Source organism: Grammomys surdaster, unplaced genomic scaffold (genome assembly GCF_004785775.1).
Source record: "Grammomys surdaster isolate TR1022 unplaced genomic scaffold, NIH_TR_1.0 149, whole genome shotgun sequence".
NCBI lineage: Eukaryota > Metazoa > Chordata > Mammalia > Rodentia > Muridae > Grammomys > Grammomys surdaster.
The window spans coordinates 10,572,463-10,593,156 of NW_021604607.1; the positions used below are offsets into that span (position 1 = coordinate 10,572,463).

Consider the following 20,694-nt stretch of genomic DNA (forward strand, 5'->3'; position numbering starts at 1 on the left):
GAGGGAGGGAGGGACGGAGGGAGGGGAGGGAGGGACGGAGGGAAGAGGAGGGAGGGAGGGAGGGAGGGAGAAGGGGAAGAGAGGGGGGAGAGAGAAGGAGAGAGGGAGAGAGAGAGAGAAGGGGAGGGAGGGAGGGAGGGACGGAGGGAGGGGAGGGAGGGACGGAGGGAAGAGAAGGAGAAAGAATGAGAATAAGTAAATAAATAGATTTATTAAAAAAAATTTAAGTCTAAATAAAAAGGGGAAAATCAAGAACAGTGATCCAATAGCAATACCCACCTCTAGACTCAAGTATACCATGTCTGTATTTTAAAAAAGAACACTCAATTTACTGGAGAAATAGCTGATTTCAGAAGTAGACTGGAACATATAAAAGAGATGCTGGGAACTGTATTCGGTGCTTTTCTGTTACTATGATAAAATATCATGACCAAAGAACCTCACAGAAGAAAGGGTGAGGTTCCAGAGGGAGTGTGAGCAGCAGGTCGAAGGACGCAAGGCGGAAGGAAGCAGAAAGCTGAGAGCTCACATCCTTAAATGCAAGCAGGAAGCAGAAAGCTGGAAATATCATGAGGCTTTTACCTCTCAAAGTCCGAGGGGACACCTTCTCCAACAAGGCCATATCTCCTAAATCTTCCCAAACAGTGCTATCAACTGGGGACCAAATGTTCAAGTATTTGACCCTCTCAGGGACATTCACATTCAAACCACTGCAAGAACATTCTGTCACATCCGAAAGCAAGGGAAACCATTATGGTCAAAATTCAGGAGGCAGTTTGAGGATGTTCCCATAATTTGTTGGTTGTTTTTTTTTTTTGGGGGGGGGGGTTGTTTTGTCTAAAAAGAAAGAAAATGTATGTAGATTAAAATATGACAAATACATAAAAATCTGTGAGTTTTTATTCTAAAAGATACATAGAAAACAAAGAGACATGTTAGAAACCACCAAAAGGTGGTTCTAACACTTGTGTGCTAAAGTCTACAGAAGAAAAGACAACTTCTTTAACAAACTATGGAGGGAAACATATATAGAATAAAGAGAGCTAGCAATGAAATGTAATGTATGGTTCTTAAATATAAACCATTGTAAAATGGTATTCAAGAGAATCACAGTCTGAAGTAGTGGCACAGGCCTATAATCCGAGCATCTGAGGAAAGCCTTGAGTTTGAGTCTAGCCTAGAATACACAGCTGTTCCAGACTAGCCAGGAAAAGAACCTGTATCAACAAAACAAAATAAAACAAAACAAACCCAAAATGCCAACAGACAGACAATCACAGATCTGAATATATCTAAAGAAATTACCATTAAATTTTAGGTCTGATTAAAAAAAACAGTATTTTTTAAGACATGTAAACTCAAATTAAGTTTTTCAAATAAAAAGAGTAGGACAGAACACTAGCATTAAATGATAAGCAATAAGACCATGAGTAATAATTTAACCATCTTAATACATTTATTGTATGACGGACACAAGCTACACAAACAGCTCCAGAAGGAACCACTGTATTATCACAAGAATTATGCCTTGCACTGATAACAGCCACCTCAATCATCTAAAGTTAAATTACATTTGATACATACAACTGAAGATAACAAAATGCCCAAACATTGGAATACTGTACATTGAAGGGTCTATTTATACTTCCTAAGGAAAGACAACCACAGTATTTTAAGGAGGAAAAATTATTGACATGTGTATTTTTTTTACCCAATCTCCCTCACATATTAGCTATCCACAGCAAGTTCACAGATAAGTGTTCACTGTTTAAATATAGAAATGAGATAGTAACAACTACACATCCAGAATGTCTTCCCACTGACAGCAAATACTTTCAAACTAATTTATACTCATGATCCAAAATATCATGCAGTTATTAAAATATACATCAAAAGTGACTACTTGAAATGGTATAATTCAAACTTTCTCCTAAATCTTATTTATTTGCATTACACACACACACACACACACACACACGTTGTTGTGGACTGACTGAATTATGTCCTCAACTAAGTGCTATTCCACAGAAGTTTAAAGTGTGACTGTATTTGAAGAGTAAGACCTTTTTTTTTTTTTTGGTTTGGATTTTTGAGACAGGATTTCTCTGTGTAGCCCTGGCTGTCCTGGAACTCACTCTGTAGCAGCAAGGGGAGAGGCATTAATCAGTGACGTGCTTGTCACACACACCTGAGGATCTGAGTTCAGATTCCTAGCACTCGTGTAAAGGCTAGACATGGTATACACATCTGCAAGCCCAACACTGGTCAGGGATCAGAGGAAGACTACAGAGATCCCTGGAGCTTGCTGGCCAGCCTAGTTCAATCAATGAGCTACCAACCCAAAAAGTCCTGGGTTCAGTGAGACCCTACCTCAAAACACGATGCAAGGAAGTTGGCTTGGTGAATAAAATGCCTGCCAATAAGCCTGAAAACCTGAGTTTGATTTCTGAAACCTACATAGTGAAAGGAGAGAATAAGCTTCCATAAGATGTGCTCTAACCTCCACATGTGCACAATGACAAGTGTGTATAGGTGTAGCAAGGTGGAGAATAGAGGAACACCCAATGCTGACCTCTAGCTGTCACATGCATGTAACAGAAATGTGTGAAGGTGCGTGCGTGCGTGTGTGCGCACACACACACACACACACACACACGAATTGTTGATCACAGGGTCCCTGAGGTGCCCTAAAATAACATTGTCAACTGCCATTTGTTGGTCTCCCCCTAGAACTAGATAGCAAATCCCTACTGCTAAAGATCCCACACTTCTTAGTTGCAGAGAATAAAGAGAATATGGTGACTAGGCTCTTCACCTGGTCTGTGTTGGCTAGCCTTCACAGTGCTAAACCTATGACACAAGCTGCTGGGAACTGTCACCTATAGTCTCACTTATCTGTGGACCTTGTGTGCCTCAGTACCACCACCAGGCAGAATGGGCCTACTGGGACAAGAGTGTCAAGTCTATGGGGACAACTAAGTGTTTTCTTACTGGGCTTGGCACTACCCCACAGGAGGGAATTCATGTGTATTTGGCCATAGCTGGGAAAATCATAGGCCCTAGGAGAAGCTGCTGATATTGTTTTCCTAAACAACCATGATGTGCCCATCAAATTGCCTTCTAAATAACTATGTTTATGCCCACAGATCACTTTAGTCAGAACAGTTTTTTGCAGTCATCAGCAGACTGAGGATGAATGACTGCTGAATATCTAGCCATGAACAAGACATCTACCTTCTCTAAGGCACAAGGAACACTGCACAAAGGGCAGAAAGAATGCAAGAGATGGGTGAGCCAGGCAGTGATGTGGAATGCTGACTCCTAGGCATGGCATGGCTGTCTAAGTCTTGAACTCACAGGAACTGTGTAGCTTCTAGTAAAGTGTCTATGCTCCTATAAATTCTACTGAATTCATTAGGTACCCCCCCACACACACACAAAGATAAAAATAGAAGGAAGCCTACTTGGAAAGGGGAAGTGGAAAGAGTGGGGGGAAATCTGTGAACGTGATAAAAATATACAGTACAATGTATGGAAATGTCATAATGAAACCCATTATGTGTTATTTAACACAGGTTAGTAAAAAACCATTTTGAAATATCCAGGAGTGGTGATGCATGTCTGTAATTCCAATACTTGGGAGGATCATGAATTCAAGATCAGCCTGAGTACATGGGTCCCTGTCTCAAAACAAACCTTGCCAGTCCTAATGTTACCGAGAAAGAGTAAAAGAGGTGCAGAAAGAAGACATTCAGGCAAGAGTAGTCCAGGAAAGGGTGTCAAAGGTCTGTGCAGATGTCAACATCCAGGTGAATGAAAAAGGCCCCAGCCCTCTCATGCTGAAGCCCAAAGGAGAGGAAGATGTCTACACAAAAGAGTTAAACTGGGAGCTGGTGAGAAAATAGCAGACAAAAGATTGCTTAAGCAAACTGAAGACCAGATTCCTCATAATTTGGAAAATTGTGTTACAAGTACGTTAAGAAAACTAAAATGAGGGGCTGGAGAGATGGCTCAGCGGTTAAGAGCACTGACTGCTCTTCCAGAGGTCCTGAGTTCAAATCCCAGCAACCACATGGTGGCTCACAACCATCCGTAATGAGATTGGATGCCCTCTTCTGGTGTGTCTGAAGACAGCTACAGTGTACTCATTAATACAATAAATAAATAAATATTAAAAAAAAAAAAAAGAAAACTAAAATGAGCCCTATCCAGTTATAAAAAAGCAATCACAGGTGTAAATTCATCTTCCCACCACAAGCACACTCATTACCTCTGACTACTCTGTGCTGATAGCTATTTGTACAGCTACAACAAAGCTGACCTTTAGATACCATTCTCCACAAAGATTACTAAGTCTCCTTGAAATGATGGTCACTCCAGGACTGGAGCAGGAAGAGCACAAGGCAAACTGGATCACCAAGACTGGTCCCCAATATTGTTGGGTGTACTATGGCTAAAGAGTAGTGACCTTGGCTCACAGAAATAAAACATGTTCGGAGGGTGATGGGCATCAGCTCAGAAACTTGCCTGGTGCCTACAGTGGTCAAAAGAGTGTGTCAGGACCCCTGGAACTGGAGCTATAGACAATTGTAAATAGCCATTTGGGTACTGGGAATCAAATCCAGGTCCTCTGCAGGAGGTAACAGTGTTCTTAATGGCTAAACAGTCTCTCCAGTCCCAATTTCTCAATTTTTGAAATACCCAAAGGGCTGAACAAAACATAAAATGTCTGTCTGCTAAGTCTGAACTGCAGCAGCCTCTGACCCAGAGGCATATTTCTCAAAGTGAGGCCTAGGGATACAAAGAAGCCACATGATATACACACAGACAACATTCTTATAGGCAGCTCTATCTCAAGGCTTTGCCCTGGAATTTCTGAGACACAGCTAGTTCCATATTTTTTAAATGCTACTACACATTGTGGAATATAGTGCAAAGTTTATACAATTTTTTAAAACTCTGTATTGGAAAATGCCAAGGTCACAGAAAATCTGCAAAAGCAGTAGTAATAAAAAAAACAAAACAGACCACCACCCATATGGCTCTTACCAAATTTACTCACAGCTAACACTGTCTGTCTGAATATCTGTATATGTTTGATTTTTTTACATATGTATATATTATAAAACATGTAAATTTTTTTTAACATGTAAATTTTTAAATGAACCATTGAAAAGTTAGACACAGTAGGTGTGGTAGTACATACCTGTTCCCAGCACTCCGAGGCTGAGACAGGACTATGGCAGTGTGGGCTATACAGTGAGTTTCAGCTCAGCCTAAGATACACAGTGAACCCTGCCACAAACAAGAGCAAGTTACAGAAAACATGGTCCTTTCTCCCTACCAACTATAGTGTCTATTTCCTAAGAATAAAAATATCTCAAAAAAAAAAAAAAATCTCCAGACACAATGTTAGTAAGCTAAACATTGATATACTAATATTTTAATTTCTTCTACCACGTAAACTCCAGTATTGAAATCAATAATATTCATTGTATTTTTCTCTCAAAAACATAGTCCAGGGGATGGAGAGATGGCTCAGTGGTTAAGAGGTCCAGAGGTCCTGAGTTCAATTCCCAGGAACCACATGGCGGCTCACAACCATCTGTAATGGGCATCCGATGCTTTCTTTTGGTATGTCTGGAGACAGTGACAGCATATTCACATGCATGAAATAAATGAATAAATCTTTAAAAAAAAAAGTCCATTGTTTCTTTAGTCTCCTTTAACACAGACCATCCATTTCCAAAAACTATAAAGTGTGTGTGTGTGTGTGTGTGTGTGTACACATACACTTTCAAAGTTTTTTCTAATTAGATTCAGACTATTCACTCACGGTGGAGGCAGAAAAGCTAAAGCACACAATGTTCTGACTGTGCGTTCATGGTGGCGTCTGACTTTGTGCAGTTACTAGTTTCCCCCTTGCCACTCCTAAGCACACAATAGGAGAAATGTGAGGCCATCAGACATCCTGCTTTCACCACATCCCTTCTAGGTTGGTGAGCTATTGGTTCCTGTCTTATTTGGTCTCACTGATTCTTGGTACAGTCTCAAAATAATCACATGATTTACTCATGGGGAGAAACAACATTTTCAATTAAACAGGCTTCAGCTTTTGAGTACAGCCCCATATGCTTTAGGTATTTAGTACAAATTCACCACTTTTAGGAAGACAGACTAAAGAACCAGGACCAGACTCCTGGATACAGACAAAGAAACTTGAGTTGGACATTGAAAAGTGACAGATTCTATTCAGAACTATTTAATCAGTGAATCAAGGCACACAATTCCATTTAAAAAGCTAAAGTGGGTGCTGAAGAAATGGCTCAAGGGTTGAGAACATACTATTCTTGCAGGGGACCCCAGTTTAGTTCCCAGCACCCATATAAGCAGGCTCCAACTGCCTGTACCTCTAGCTGCAGGTGACCTGGTGTTGGCTTCTGGCCTTTCAGACACTTGCACTCGCATGCACTTACCTTCTCCCCCAACCCCCCGCCCCGCCCCACATACATATAACTAAAAACTTTAAATATTTTTTAAAGCTAAAATAGATGGTAAATCTAAACCCTTTTACAAGTCAAAGAATCATTAGACAAAGTAAATTATCATATCCTATCTACCAATTTTATAAAATCATATAATAATGCACCAAATTTGTCTTCCTTCACTCCACCCAGAAGTTTTAAAGTGATAGCACACTACTCATTGTAACCTGTAGTGCTCACTCATTTTCAGGTCAGCATTCCTACCTCCTCTCTCACAGACAGACTTAACCACCAAAAATGTTTGCCTCACAAAACGTTTTCCACAGAAGTTTACACTTCAGTCTAAGTCAACAACACAACTGAAATGTAAAGTTCCACAAAAGGTTTTCCACAGATGTTTATAGTACAGTCTAAGTCAACAACACAGCTGAAATGTAAAGCTCCGCTCATTACCATGTGGAGAACTAGCGTCTGATAATCTTCCCTCCTGCCTTAGTCTTTTCAAATGTTGGTCTTGATCATTAATAAATTGATTTCAGAATCAATTAACAGGTCATACACGTGGGCAGTGGTGGCGCACGCCTTTAATCCCAGCACTTGGGAGGCAGAGGCAGGCGGATTTCTGAGTTCAAGGCCAGCCTGGTCTACAGAGTGAGTTCCAGGATAGCCAGGACTACACAGAGAAACCCTGTCTCCAAAAACAAAAACAAAAACAAAAAAAAACCAGGTCATACACATGACCTGCACTTCAAAGCATCATCCCAGAACCTGGACCAGAATTCTTTATCTGACTTAATCAAATTTAATACAATCCAAGTATAGAATAACAAATGTTTGAATCATGGTGATAGAAAAGAAAACCAAAGAATAAGAAAAAGTAACAAACACTGAGCATTGTGGTGAACACCTTTAATCCAAGCACTCACAGGGCAGAGGGATTTCTGGGTTTGAGGCCCACCTGTTCTACAACATGAGTTTCAGGAACACACAGATTAACCCTGTCTTGAAAAAAACAAACAAAGAAGCACACAGAAAGAGGAGGAGGAGGAGGAACAGGAGGAGGGGGAGGAGGGGGGGAGGGGGAAGAAGAGGAGGCAGCTGAAGATGCAGCTCAGTGGCAGGTCACTTGCCTACTATGCATGTGACCCTAGGTCCAATCCTCTAGTACTAAGAAAAAAAAAATAACTGGCAAAAACAAAGAAGTTGGATACAGTGGCACACACCTATAATCCCAGCATCTAGGAGGTAGAAGCAAGTACATTAGTAGTTTGAGGCCAGCCTCAGTTATATTGCAAGTTTGAGGCTAGCCTGGGCTACATGAGAGCCTGTCTCTTTTTTAAAGGGGGTGGGGGTGAGGGGGTGAGATAAGAAGTAATGACACAAATTGTATGCCTTCAAAGACATTTTTAATTTGGCAGGGGACAGGGAATGGCAAGTAATCAAACATTCTGTGACTGAAAGTCTGGGTGATTAAGTATTTCATGTAAAAACACACACATTTAAATAATTCATAACTTCAATGTAGCATTTATAAGATGGCCAGTGACTTAGCATTCTTGTCTATGATTTCAAAAACCGCTGCAGAGCCTTCACTGCTATTCCACATAAAATGCAAATACAGTGTTTTCATTATCTAAACACTCATCAACCAAGGGCAAAGTCTAAATTTCAAGTGTTTAACTTTACAAAACTGTCATTTTATAAGAAACAAAGTAGAGTGCTTTAACAGTATGAGTCTACAAAAACCGATTAAGAGGCTTCAAAAGTCAATCATTTTGAAAGGAAAACCTGATTTTAAAAAGATTCCAGATTTGATTGTTTTATATTTGATGTTTGTATGAGGTTTGAGGAGCCACTAATGGGGCAGGTGAGTGACAAGGCCCATGCCCATAGTGCCCATACTAGGAAGGCTAAGGAGAGAGCCAGTTCATGGACAGTCTAGGCTACGCAACAAGACCCTGTCTCAAAAAGAAGCCACTAAGAAGAGGGAAAGAACCCTGGACTCCATCAGATGAAGCGAGCTCAGGGTTCTCTTTGGTTTGGTTGATTTGGTTTGGTTTGTTGTTATCCTTTTGTTTTTGTTTTTAAAAGGCTGTGTGCCAGTGAGGAAAATGAGATGAAACTGTAATTTCAATGTTAAAATTCTGGGCATAGGAAAAGGCTTACAAAACAAAATACACCAGCCTGTTAACTCAGCTGCACACATACAGGATGTATGATTATAACTTATCCTTCTTTTCTGCAAATGTTTTACTGTTTAACATGAACACGAATTCTCTGAGCTAACCCTTTCTCAAAAGAAAACACTCTGTTCATATAGCTTTATCCATACACCTTTATTCATATAGCTTTATTCATATAGCTTTAGAAATAACTTCAGACTCTCTGAACCTCAATTCCAACTACAAAGGGGTAACAATTTAGACCTTAAGACCACCATGTTAGGAGCCGCGTCCGCCATTGCAAGATGGCGCCGGTTTCCTGCTTCCTGGTTCTTCTTGCGAGCCTTGCTTGAATGTGCGCCTGCGCAAGGCTCGAAAACCAGTATGCTAATTTGGCGACATCATAAGAGCCAATGAGTGTGTGGCACGTCTCCTAAAGCTCTATATAAGCCACAAGCTTTTGGGGCTTGGCGTCCCTCGCCTCACTACCATCTAAGAGAGCTGTAACACTACCATCTAAGAGAGCTGTAACACTACCATCTAAGAGAGCTGTAACACTAAAAGAGCTGTAACAATAAAACTGCTGTCAGAAGAATCCTGAGCGTGGCGTTCTCCTTTTCGGCGAGGCGGCGCCCCGCAGCACCATACAGATTTTAAAGAATAAAGGGAGTTTGTAAACTACAAGACAATAATATGTTAAGGTGTTATCCTAACTTAAGGCACCCAGAACTACAAAATGAGAGGTAACATAACAGGCAGGAAGACTCACAACGTCCTGGGAATCTGCCACACTGAGACAGTAGCAGACAGTAGCAGTGAGTAGCTTCAACTATTACAAGGTCTTATGATCCATCTATTTAAATATCAAAATGTTTTCAAACTTCCTATGATCAAATGGTGAGGTTTTACATAATATAGATATGAGCTCTCATTAAGATAGTTTTTCTATATCTAATTCAGATATATCCCTGGTATTTTCCTACACTTAATAAACATTTCTAGATGCCTAAAGTCAGCAGTTATTTCTTAAAAGACAAAAACATGTGCCTTTCTTGTCCTTTCTTGTTTTTGTTTTTATTTTCGAGACAGGGTTTCTCTGTGTAGCCCCGGCTGTCCTGGAACTCACTCTATAGACCAGGCTGGCCTCAAACTCAGAAATCTACCTGCCTCTGCCTCCCAAGTGCTGGGATTAAAGGCGTGCGCCACCAACGCCCGGCAGTTTCTTGTCCTTTCTTTAAGGGTAAGAAGCATAGAGCTGGTGGTCCACCTATGGCATTACCTACACACATTTAGTAATAATCTAGCACACACATGCTGTAGATATTGTACCTACATGTGAGTTACTATTCACATTGTACATGTTACATATAATTATCTTCTTGCATGTGCTAGTGTGTGTGGTATGTTTGCATGCTCAAGTATATATGGGTGTAAGTGTGTGTGTAGGTACATATGAGGGAGGGCCTGATGCTGACATCAGGCATCTTTCCTCATCACTTGCTGCTGAATCAAGAACTAGATAGTATGTATGGTAGAATTACAGGCTCACCGCCACACCCATACATTTAGATGAATGCTGGAGAACTGAACTCCTATCCAGCAAGCAATCTACTGAACCATCACCCCAGGCCTACTTACGGCTATCTTGAGTCCTTCAAGACAACCAATAGGATATTAAATTGTTTAGGAAAAAACCCAAATGGTTACATGAAAGGAAAGAAAAAGGCTTACTGAATATTTAAAGGATGTTTGAAGCTCAATTAGTATTGAAAATCAGGCAGGCATGCTGGCATGTGCCAGTAGTCCTATTTACTGAAGCAGCTCAGGCAGAAGGGTGGCTTGAGCCCAAGAGTTCAAGACAACGTAGCATGAGTTTGTCTTACAAATATACTTTAAAAACTTTAAAAGGGCTTGGTGTAGTGGAACACTCCTATAATGCCAAAACTCTGGAGGTAAAGACAGGGGATCAACAGTTCAAGGACAACCTCAGCAATGAAGTGAGTTCAAGCTCACCCTGGGCTATGTTAGAACCTGTTCAGAAATATAAAAATGAAGTCCTGTATGGTTCCTTTAAAGAAAGCAAAATTTACGCTGAGAATATAGTTCAGTTGGTAGAGTGCTTGCCTACCATTTACAAAGCCATGGTTCAGCCTTCAGTACTCCATAAACCAAGGAGCACCTATAAACATTATACTGACACATGCTCAGGAGGTAGACACAGACCAGCCAGACCAGGATGCATGAGAAAATGTTATTTCTTACACATAATAGCCTTCATGTATTATACCTTGAATTTTACATTGTAAACTGGCATGATTAAGTTTATACTTTCTTTAAAATGCATACATTCCTTGGGAGGCAGAGGCAGGTGGATTTCTGAGTTCAAGGCCAGCCTGGTCTACAGAGTGAGTTCCAGGATAGCCAGGGCTACACAAAGAAACCCTGTCTTGAAAAACAAAACAAAACAAAACAAAAAAGCAAACATTCACATTTAGGCTAATCCCAAAATAAATATATTAAATATATTAAAATTAAAACTCTTATTACCAAAAAAAAATATATTATCCCAGGGTGTGTAATCTAGCACTTGGGATGCTGACAGCAGAACAAGTTCAAGGCAGCCTGGACTACATAGTTAAGATCCTGTCTCAAGGGTAGGGTTTTAAGACCAACAACCACTACCACCAAACAACACAACACAAAACAACAACCAAAACTGGCTTAAAACCTGGAATAAGAAAAGGATGCTAAAAAAAAAAAAAAAAAAAAAAGACTAAGCATAAAATGTATCCAACCCCATTTATCGAAGTTTCCTGCTTTTGCAAACACACCTGAAGTTTAAGATACATACTCTTGAGACATGTTGTGTGTATGCTCATACTGAGATGTGGTGTCAACACACCAAAGTAGCGTGGGGTAACTCTAAAAACCTGTTTCCCTAGAGCTGCCTTTCAGATGACCCTAAAGTACAGACTGAAAGACAGCAGGAGATACTATGTAACTAGTACAAGCGTGAACCGACACACTACCTGGAACTCATCAGGTGCAGAGTAGAAGGAGCCTTTAGTAGCTTTTATTGTAAAAAACCAGGGTAACACAAGAAATAACTTCAACATGGCATCAAAATGGGTAATCATCTAACACTCCTATCTCTGGTTCCCAAAACCCCTGTATAGGTATCTTATAAAATGCATGCTTTTCTTATCTAATCGCTCTGACCACAGGCATGGTTTGAGTTTGGATTCCCTTAAATAATCAGCTTTTACAGAATCATTCTGCTGATACAAGCACTGAATTTTTTTTCTTGCTTATGAAAATGTAGTCTATTCACAATTTTCCAAGAACCTCTCTACTATGTGAGATGTAAGCATCCACTTCCTTGAGAAAAAAATGCTTTCAATATGTTAGCCCAGAAGAATTTCACATGTTTTGAATTCTTTAGTTAAAAAAAGACGTCTACACATAAGTGCTTTCTTTTACACTAATGGCTCTCTTGATGATAAAATAAAGATCAATGTAACTCTAAGCTCCCGGCTAATGAACTGCAGGGAACAGAGACAAGCAATTTGGCAAGAACCTCTGCTCGGCTTAAAGGCTACTAGTAAAATATACAGGCTCCCCTCCCCCACTCCCAACCCTTTAAGGTTTCAATTAAGATGGGGCCTAGTTTTACTCATAGAAAGCGACAGAAAGAGAAAGCACAACTCCTGCTACAAAGTCTCTTCATCGAAGGCAACTCCAGAAAGGAGACAAAAACCATCCCTGTCCTTCAGCTGACACAGGCACAGCCAGCTCAACACCAAATCTTAAGAAGGGCAAACTTTCATCACATACCAGTCAAAAGATAGCTGATGTTAGGATCACAAAAGATGGTGTGAAATCAATGTTTAAAGTCCAACATTATGCATCTTTAATATGACATAAAAATGGGATTTGTTTTCCTGATTGTAACTCTTTCTGTTGTCTCTACTGGATTAGTTAAGGGATAAACTTGTTTAACAAGGCATACACACTTTCAAATTTAACTTAAGTGCTTCAATTGGTGAAAAAGCACTTTCAAAACACAGGGGCTTCCGCAAGCCCTCCAGAATTCCTCAGAACTAACAAGCTAAAGATCCCATTGCATACAGAGATTACGACAGCCCCCGCAAAGATACCCAATCTGCATGTTAGCCGACACACAGGCCAGTCTTCCAGCCAACAGGAACTGAGGAATGAACCCAGTCACAAAACTAAAAAGAACAAATGAAGAGTTAATGCCTCCCTAAAAGGAGCCCAAGAAGGAAGTAACTTCACTCACCATGTAAGTAATTACAAGCCATCAAAGGTTAGATAATGGACAACAGGTGTCTTTGGAGAAAAGAACCACAATGCACTGCTCCTATTTCAGGATTTCCATTCTCAAAGCAGTATAACAATGATTTTTTTCTCTCAAGAAAGTCAAAACCAAAACTGTGCCTTTACTATTTAACAACTGTAAGAACCTGATGCGCTTCTATTTACTTTTTAACTTTACTTTAAAAAAAATCCATCTAATCCCAACCTTGTGTGGGCATATTAAAATCTGGCTTAGTGCCAGATGGTTTGCTGATCAGTGAACATTAACTAAGAGATTTATTATCAAGAAATGGAAAAGAAAAGCATCTGACTACAGGCTGCTACCACATAAAATAGTCAAATATACAAATCAAATCCAGCCGCAGGTATCACAGAACCGCAGCGTCAGCCAAAGCAGAATCACTTCTCTCACCAGAACACTTAAAGCTCAATCTCTACAGTATCTGGATTCCAGTGGCCTCAAAGAATGGCCATTCTAGACACAGGTACTGATTACCCTGGAGTCCTCCTGTTCCTCAGGCCAGTCACAACATTTACCACCTGTACTCAGGTCAAATGGAACACTGAGAAGACACTTCATCCAACCGAATAACCTATCCCTTTCTCTCCACTCCACAAAGACAGCATATTCCAAAAATGGAGAATCCTTTCTTTCCCGATTGAGGTCCCCTCTTACGGGTTCATTGGACAGGATTACTTCTCTCCAGCGTGCATGGAGTACATACTTCTGCTTTCACTCTTATAGAGGGTCCCCCAAGACAGATGCACCTCTTCCTTTCCTGTATTGAGTAAATAAATGATACGCTCTCCACCACTGCAAAACGTTCAGAGAAGTGGAGGGAAGTTGTCAGTTACTGAGAACTACTTAATAAATCTCCAGATATAAAGACTTAGAGGGGTGAATCCAATCCAGAAATGGGACTGGAGATTCCTACTCTCTGAGGAAAGGCTTCCCCAATCTTGCCTACAATTCCGTTTAAGTGGAGAGATGTACTCTTGAGACTCTGTATTTGATGAAGGGGTGCCCCGACTTTAACGGGGGTCGGAGGAAGGCGCTAAGTGTACCGCGAGGGACGTAGCAGTGGCTGGAGGGTCGCTGAGGGGAAGGAGGGCCCCCCGCACTGAAGGGGGCTCTGGGAAGAAAGGAGGGTCTGGAGGAGAGTGCTGCATGGGGGGAGGGGCCGCCCGTCCCGGAGGCGGCGACGGGGCTGCAGCCTCCCGGGGACCATGTGCCGGGAGCGGCGGCCACCCGCAGGGGCAGCCGGAGAGCAGGGCCCGCGGCGCGCGCGCAGGAAGCCGGGGTCCCGGGTTACGCACGAGGGGCGCGAGCCCGCTGCCGGACTCACCGAGGCTGCCGGCGAAACCGTCCATCTTGCGGGGAACGCGCCGGACTCGGAGCTCAGCGGGGCGGGCGCTTCATTCAGCACACCGACCGAGCGGCGGCCGCGGAACCTGACGCGATCGTTCTCAGCGTCGCCCGGCGCGGCTTCTGACTCCCGCCTCCGCCGTCCGCCGGTCAGCCCGTCAGCTCGAGGGTCAGTCGGTCAATCAGGTTGAGAGCTGCGCCTCGCGCCGCCCGCCGCCTGCCCGGCCTCTCTCTCCCAAGCCGCAGCAGTGAGCGCCGCGCCCCGCCCCCGCGCCCGCGCGCAGCCACGGCTCCGCCCCCGCGCACGCCGTCACGCTTCCGATCCCGCCCCCCACGTGATGCACGAGGCGGGGCTTCTCGCGACCCGGCCCTCCCTCTGCCCGGCCTCGGCAGCCGCAGTCAACAGTTAGGAGACTACTGGCTGCTGTTCCTGGCTGGATTCGCAGCCAGTGTTCTCCAGCCCGAAACTGGGTCTGGTGCTCGTGGGTATCCTGCTGCTAGGACCCTGACGTGCATAGTGGGGGTCTCTTCTTCTGGGGACCCCGCCGAGTACAGTTCTAGAGTTCTTCTGAAGGGAGATGTCAATCCGAGAAGAACAGTCAGGAGGCAAACAAGTGAGAAGAGGGATTCCCCTTCCTGGGGTTCCCCTCTCCTCTCGTCGTCGGGTGAGGAATTATAAGTAGAGACAAGACTTTTTGACCTGCTCGTGACCACGGTATGCCACAACCGCAGGTTCTAGGACACAGCACAAGCAAGCAATGTTAATGCTGGATGAAAAGACTTCATCTTACACAGGAAAGACACTGGCTCTTGAGTATCTAGTCTGCCCAAAGTCATGGAACCTGGTGGAAGTGCACCTAAAAGGCTGGCTTGTCTTACTCGCTTTTTGTTCTTCCCATAAGGGTGCAAAGCCACTGGATAGCCTATCAGGAAACTATAGCATAGACTACTATTAGTTTTTTGTTTGTTTGTTTAATGAGTACACTGTCGCTGTCTTCGGACACACCAGAATAGGGCATCCAATCTCATTATGGATGGTTGTGAGCCACCATGTGGTTGCTGGGATTTGAACTCAGGACCTCTGGAAGAGCAGTCAGTGCTCTTAACCGCTGAGCCATCTCTCCAGCCCCTAGTATTAGTTTTTAAATAAACCTGAGTTCTAGGCTCAAATCTATACCTAATTTAGGCCTTCCTTTAATTTATTTGCAAATTCAAGAGCTAGACCAAAACACATCCCATCTTCTTCAACCCTCTAACCCTACCCTCCTTCCTTACAAAGACATCTGAACAGTTTCAGTCCCTTCTAGGTTGAAGGTTGTGCAGATTAGAGTAACAAAAAACTGTAAGGTGTCTCAGAGACTAAATTGAATATACCTTTTAAAAAAGCTAGGTTAGGAAAAAAATAAGAATGTCTGTTGATAGAGTTGTAGTTCACAGGCACAAACTGAAGGGAGGAGAGAAGAACTGGGAGACAGTGACTGTTATGATGAACAGTTTTCAGAATTAAATAGTTGAAAGGATTATTGAACATCCTTGAAGTATACCTCTCTCCTTTGATGCCTCTTTAAAAATCTTTCCTAAGGGCCTGGGGGTGTACCTCAGTGACAGCTTGTGCTTAGTAAATGTGAGGTACTGGGTTTGATTCCCAGCTCTGGAAACAGCAAACAAACCAAATCCTATTGAAAAACTTAAGTAAACACAGCAACCCTAGGAGGTCAGTGTTATAAATAGGACATAGCAAGGCTGAGAGAGGGCAGTCAGTAAAGTGTTTTCCATGCAAGTATGGGAAGTGTACTGACGTACACTTATAATCCCGGGTCTGGGATGGCAGAGACAAACTGAACCTCAGGGCTTCCTGGCAAGCCAGCCTCCACAGACAGCTCCACAGAGAGGTTCCATCTCATAAACCAAGCTCATGAGGAACTGGCACACACATGTACGAACACAACAAACGAAAACCTAGCATTGGCTTTTAAAAAATGTTTAATTAAAAGGAGAGGAAAATAAGTAAGGTTTTCTTCTAGCATGGTGAACTAATTTTTAAGTTTTCGATAATTGAAGTGAACTTGACTTCGCACTTATAGTAAGGAGATTTTATATATATATAATTGCTAGAGGCATTCTGATTAATTTCATTTTAAAAAGAAAAACACAATGTATCATATGTTTAAAATTCTACAGCGCTGCATTACTGAGTGTATTCCTGACAGGAGACAAATGTCTATTTGGCTTGACATCAATGAAAGCCAAATTCTCCACTTACAATGTACTTATCTGATGACTGCAAGGACCTTCCCCTTCTGGCTTTGTGTGTTGCAATCCTTGTTCCTCCCACACTCCTCACATACTACCAGGGCCAGCCATATGTCCATATCGTGTTCTAACCTCTAGCCCTGAAACTCTATGACAGGATGCCAGGTGACTCTGCAGTGGCCCACAGGAGCACTCCCAGAATCTAATGCTAAATAAAAGTAGCCGGCAGTGATTCAGTGCAAATGGCCGTGGTCTGTGTGGAATATGTCACTAAGCCTAAAATTTTTTTTTGTTATGGAAAAAGTGCTTATTTTGAAATTATTTTAATTTAGAAATAAAAAAAACTCGTAGGAAGATGGAAAGAAACAAAAACACAAAGCATCCAGGCAACGTTTTGCTTCATGAGCTTGTCACCCCCTCATTGGTTCACTCATCCCATGATGAGAAAAGACTCAGCCACCTCAATAATGTTGTTAATAGGGGTATGGATCAGTTTCACAGAGAAGCCAATGAAGCCCATGACAGCAGATCCTATCACTGTGGCCATGGCGAGCTTCTGGAATTCTTCTCTGTTGGGTTTGATGCATCTTTTAACCAGAGGAATCGAGTCCTTTACAAACTGCCGACTTGACTCAACAAACTGCATTACCTGCTCCATGTTTGTAGGATGGCGGTTTGAGAGGGTCACTAAGCCTAAAATTAAACATACCCCCAACTCTGTGTGAAGCTAGTTGCTCCAGGTATCTCCTTATTCCAACAGTTCCTGCCAGAGTGGACTACGTGACTAGGGAGCCTGTGATCGAAAGATGCTCCTTCCTACACACGCAGGACAGACTCACGCTGCAGGGCATACTGTGCTCACCTCAGCACCTGGAGGCTGAGTCAGGAAAATCTGAAGGCCAGGGTCATCTCCACATACATAGCAAGTCTAATGCTAGCCTGAACAAAAAGGGACCCTGTAATCAATCCTATCTTCAAAACCAAGACAAACACACAGGAAAATTGGAGGCAAGGGGTGAAGAGATCTGAAGCTCAAGCATTGGGAATTTCATGATAAATCTGTCTGCGTTGGTTCTTTTTACCTAAGTAATCCAGATTTATTAAAACCAACCAAAAGAGTTTAAAAAAAAAAAAAGCTGAGACAGGAAAAATGAATAAAAACTCAGAACGATGACAAATAAAGGCTCAGGAGATAGGTAGGGTAGTCTCAATGGGTCGGGAAGTCTCAGTGGGTAAGGAAATCCCAGTGGGTAGGGAAGTCCCAGTGGGTAGGGTAGTCTCAGTGGGTCGGGAAGTCTCAGTGGGTAAGGAAATCCCAGTGGGTAGGGAAGTCCCAGTGGGTAGGGTAGTCTCAGTAAGTAGAGTAGTCTCAGTGGGTAAGGTAGTCTCCTGGGGGGCAGTAGACCGTAACAGGAGACTTGGTAAGACTGAGCAGTTTGGAAACCCCAGAACCTCATATCAGAGGATGGTGCAGCTTTGCCTGCTTCTGACCAGGTCCCTGTCACATGACCACACTCCCTACACAGAAACATGACCTGTGGTCACATAGATCAAATAGAGTTCTCCAGACTAATGAGGTATCTAGAGGCCCTGAGAGTTAGTCAATAAGGACATTCCTTCCTGCAAAAGGTATTTAATCTCTGATCCACCCTGAGGAGGTGGTATGTATCCATTTTCCACGATGAACAATCAATAAATAGTTTGGAACCAAGGACTGTCTCTCTCATCAAGAACCACCATAGGGAGCATAGAGAAAGCCTTTGTCTACGTAGCCCTGCCATCTAAGTCTCTGCAGAAGGCCCCTCCACACTCCCAGACAATCACTGTTAAGCTACCCCACCCCCTGCTCCAGGCTCCTCATTATAGGCCTGTGGACTCCCCACTCTCTGTTCCTGACTCCTCTGCAAGGTTTCCAGCAGTGCCTGGATGCCCAGGAGTCAAGGAACCCCAACTTTGATCTCCCACATCTTAGGCTGTGTTTTCCCACCCCTGAACAGTGTATCTGCACTTCCTGAAAGCCCGTCACCCTACAGTAGGTGTAGAGTAAATGCAGAACCTCAGTCTCAATGGGTAGGGTATGGTAGGCTCAATGGGTAGGGCACAGCGTTTGCCGTGTAAGCCTGGGGACTTGAGTTCAAGTCTCAGAACCCACATAAAAAACTAGCACTACCTCCCCCCAGCCCCCAAGCAGTGGCATGTGCCTTTGGTCCCAGCACTCAGGAGGCAGAGACAGATGGATCTCAGAGTAAGAGAATAAGAAATGGTTGAGAAAGCAGACTTTGCCAGGCCTTCTACGCATACCTTTGATCCCAGCACTTGAGTGTTGTCTTTCTCCTAAGACTTCCCAAAGGAAGACTTTCCAAAGGAAGAGATTAACGGTGTAGTAAGGTCTTGGTGAGCACTGAAATCTATCCTGTGGCTTGCCAGCCTTGCTTCACACGGGGTTGGGGATTGTTTCAGGGATTCATGAATAAATAAATGACACCAACTAAACCTAATTTTGGCAATCCCAGTGGTACCATCTCTGACAAGCTCAAGGAAGAGAATCTCCTGGGGCTATGGAGCTTCTCCCAGTGCTGACTTAACAGTGATGCTGAGGAATGGGGTCTGAACGTGTTGAACCAACAACCAAACTTGTCTGTTAGAGAATCAACTTTTGAGCTTCACCATTTTAATAGACGTTGGGCAAGCCTTAGAGATAATAGCTAATAATTTTCAGGTGTCCATCAGACACACTAACTCTTTGGCCCTTAGGGAAATCACAAGCAGCCTTTTACAAAATTAAAATTCTACAAGGAAATACTTTTAAACAGCAATGTTGGGATGGAAAGCAGCCAATTGGGGGGATTTAATTCTCAAAGATAATAACACAGGAAGCTCTCTACTTGCAAATAAAATATTTTCAAAAGGTCATTTGTAAGTCAGTTGTTTGAAATTAGGAACCGTGCTATAAATGATGGTTAGGTTGCTGCTTTGCCCCCCCCCCAAAAAAAAAAAACATGTAACGTGCTGATCCTAACCTGCCTGTGCTGAAACCACAGTGATGACAGCCTTACTCAACCATCTTGAACTAGACAGGTCTGAAGTTGAATATTGTCCATTGTAAGCATCTGTGTGGTGATGTTGCAACCTAAATACAATGTGTAATGCCATTTAAACTTTCAAAGTGATGACTTACAGATGCCCCATGAGATGGATCTTATTATCCGGACTCTTCAGACCCAGAAAAGGAATCTGAAAGAATATGAACTAGAAAGGGGGGTGGAGGGATCAAGATTTGAACCCATATCAGTTTGCTTTTGGAGGCCAAGTTCTTCCCAAGGCACCTGTTTGCCTTTTGTGTATCTTTGGGGTTTTCTGGAAACCTGTGGACACCCAGGTGAGGCACTACTCAGCAATGCAATTTGAGATACTGTATGATCAAAGAACTGCTTTGTGGAGATTAACCTGTGGGTGGATACACAAGAGCAGGCAGTGGAAGTGTGGAATCCAATTAGGATTGAGTAGGGCTTGTCAAGATGTTGCAGGACAGACAGCAGTTGCAGAAACATCCAGAAGAAAATAGGCCGGAGGAAAATAATCCACAAAACCCTTGCTGGCCCGCATGACTGGTGGCCTCCAGAACTGAAGTCAAGGAAGGAATAAAGGAGGGTCCCCAGGTTCCTGGCTACGGAAAGAATGGTGGTAGCATTTACTGAAAATGGGAAGTTAGGGACAAGGGAAAAATGGAGACGAAAATATACAGTGATTAATTTCCTTCTGTGGGAAGCTGAGGGGAGTCAGGGTTATCTTTGGCAGCTGAGGCCCAAGTACGTGACCTAAGCTATTTGGATAGTATAAGGGAGGTCTTTTAGCCTGGAGAGAGTGGCATGGTGCTTTAAAAGGGACTGAGAAAGTGAGGAGTCTTCATAATAATGGAGGTGGGGGGGGCAGCAGCACCAGCAAATACCAGGGCAGCGTCCTCACCCACTTCTGTCTGTAGGTGAAGTTGGCCATGCTCTCTGTGCCCTAGACTTCATGGGTTTTTTGGGTTTTTTTTGTTTTGTTTTGTTTTTTTGCCAGCTTCCTGTGGCTGTTCTTCCAACTCCTG

General features: G+C 42.9%; 1 protein-coding gene across 1 annotated transcript in view; it reads right to left on the reverse strand.

The window, feature by feature from the left end:
* Positions 1–14,627, reverse strand: part of Eml4 (EMAP like 4) — a 118,998-nt gene extending 104,371 nt beyond the window's left edge. The window contains exon 1 of the mRNA XM_028765152.1: positions 14,332–14,627. Coding sequence (XP_028620985.1) covers positions 14,332–14,356 — 25 coding nt within the window. The 5' untranslated portion in view covers positions 14,357–14,627. The remainder of the gene's footprint in view (positions 1–14,331) is intronic.
* Between the last annotated feature and the right edge of the window lie 6,067 nt (positions 14,628–20,694).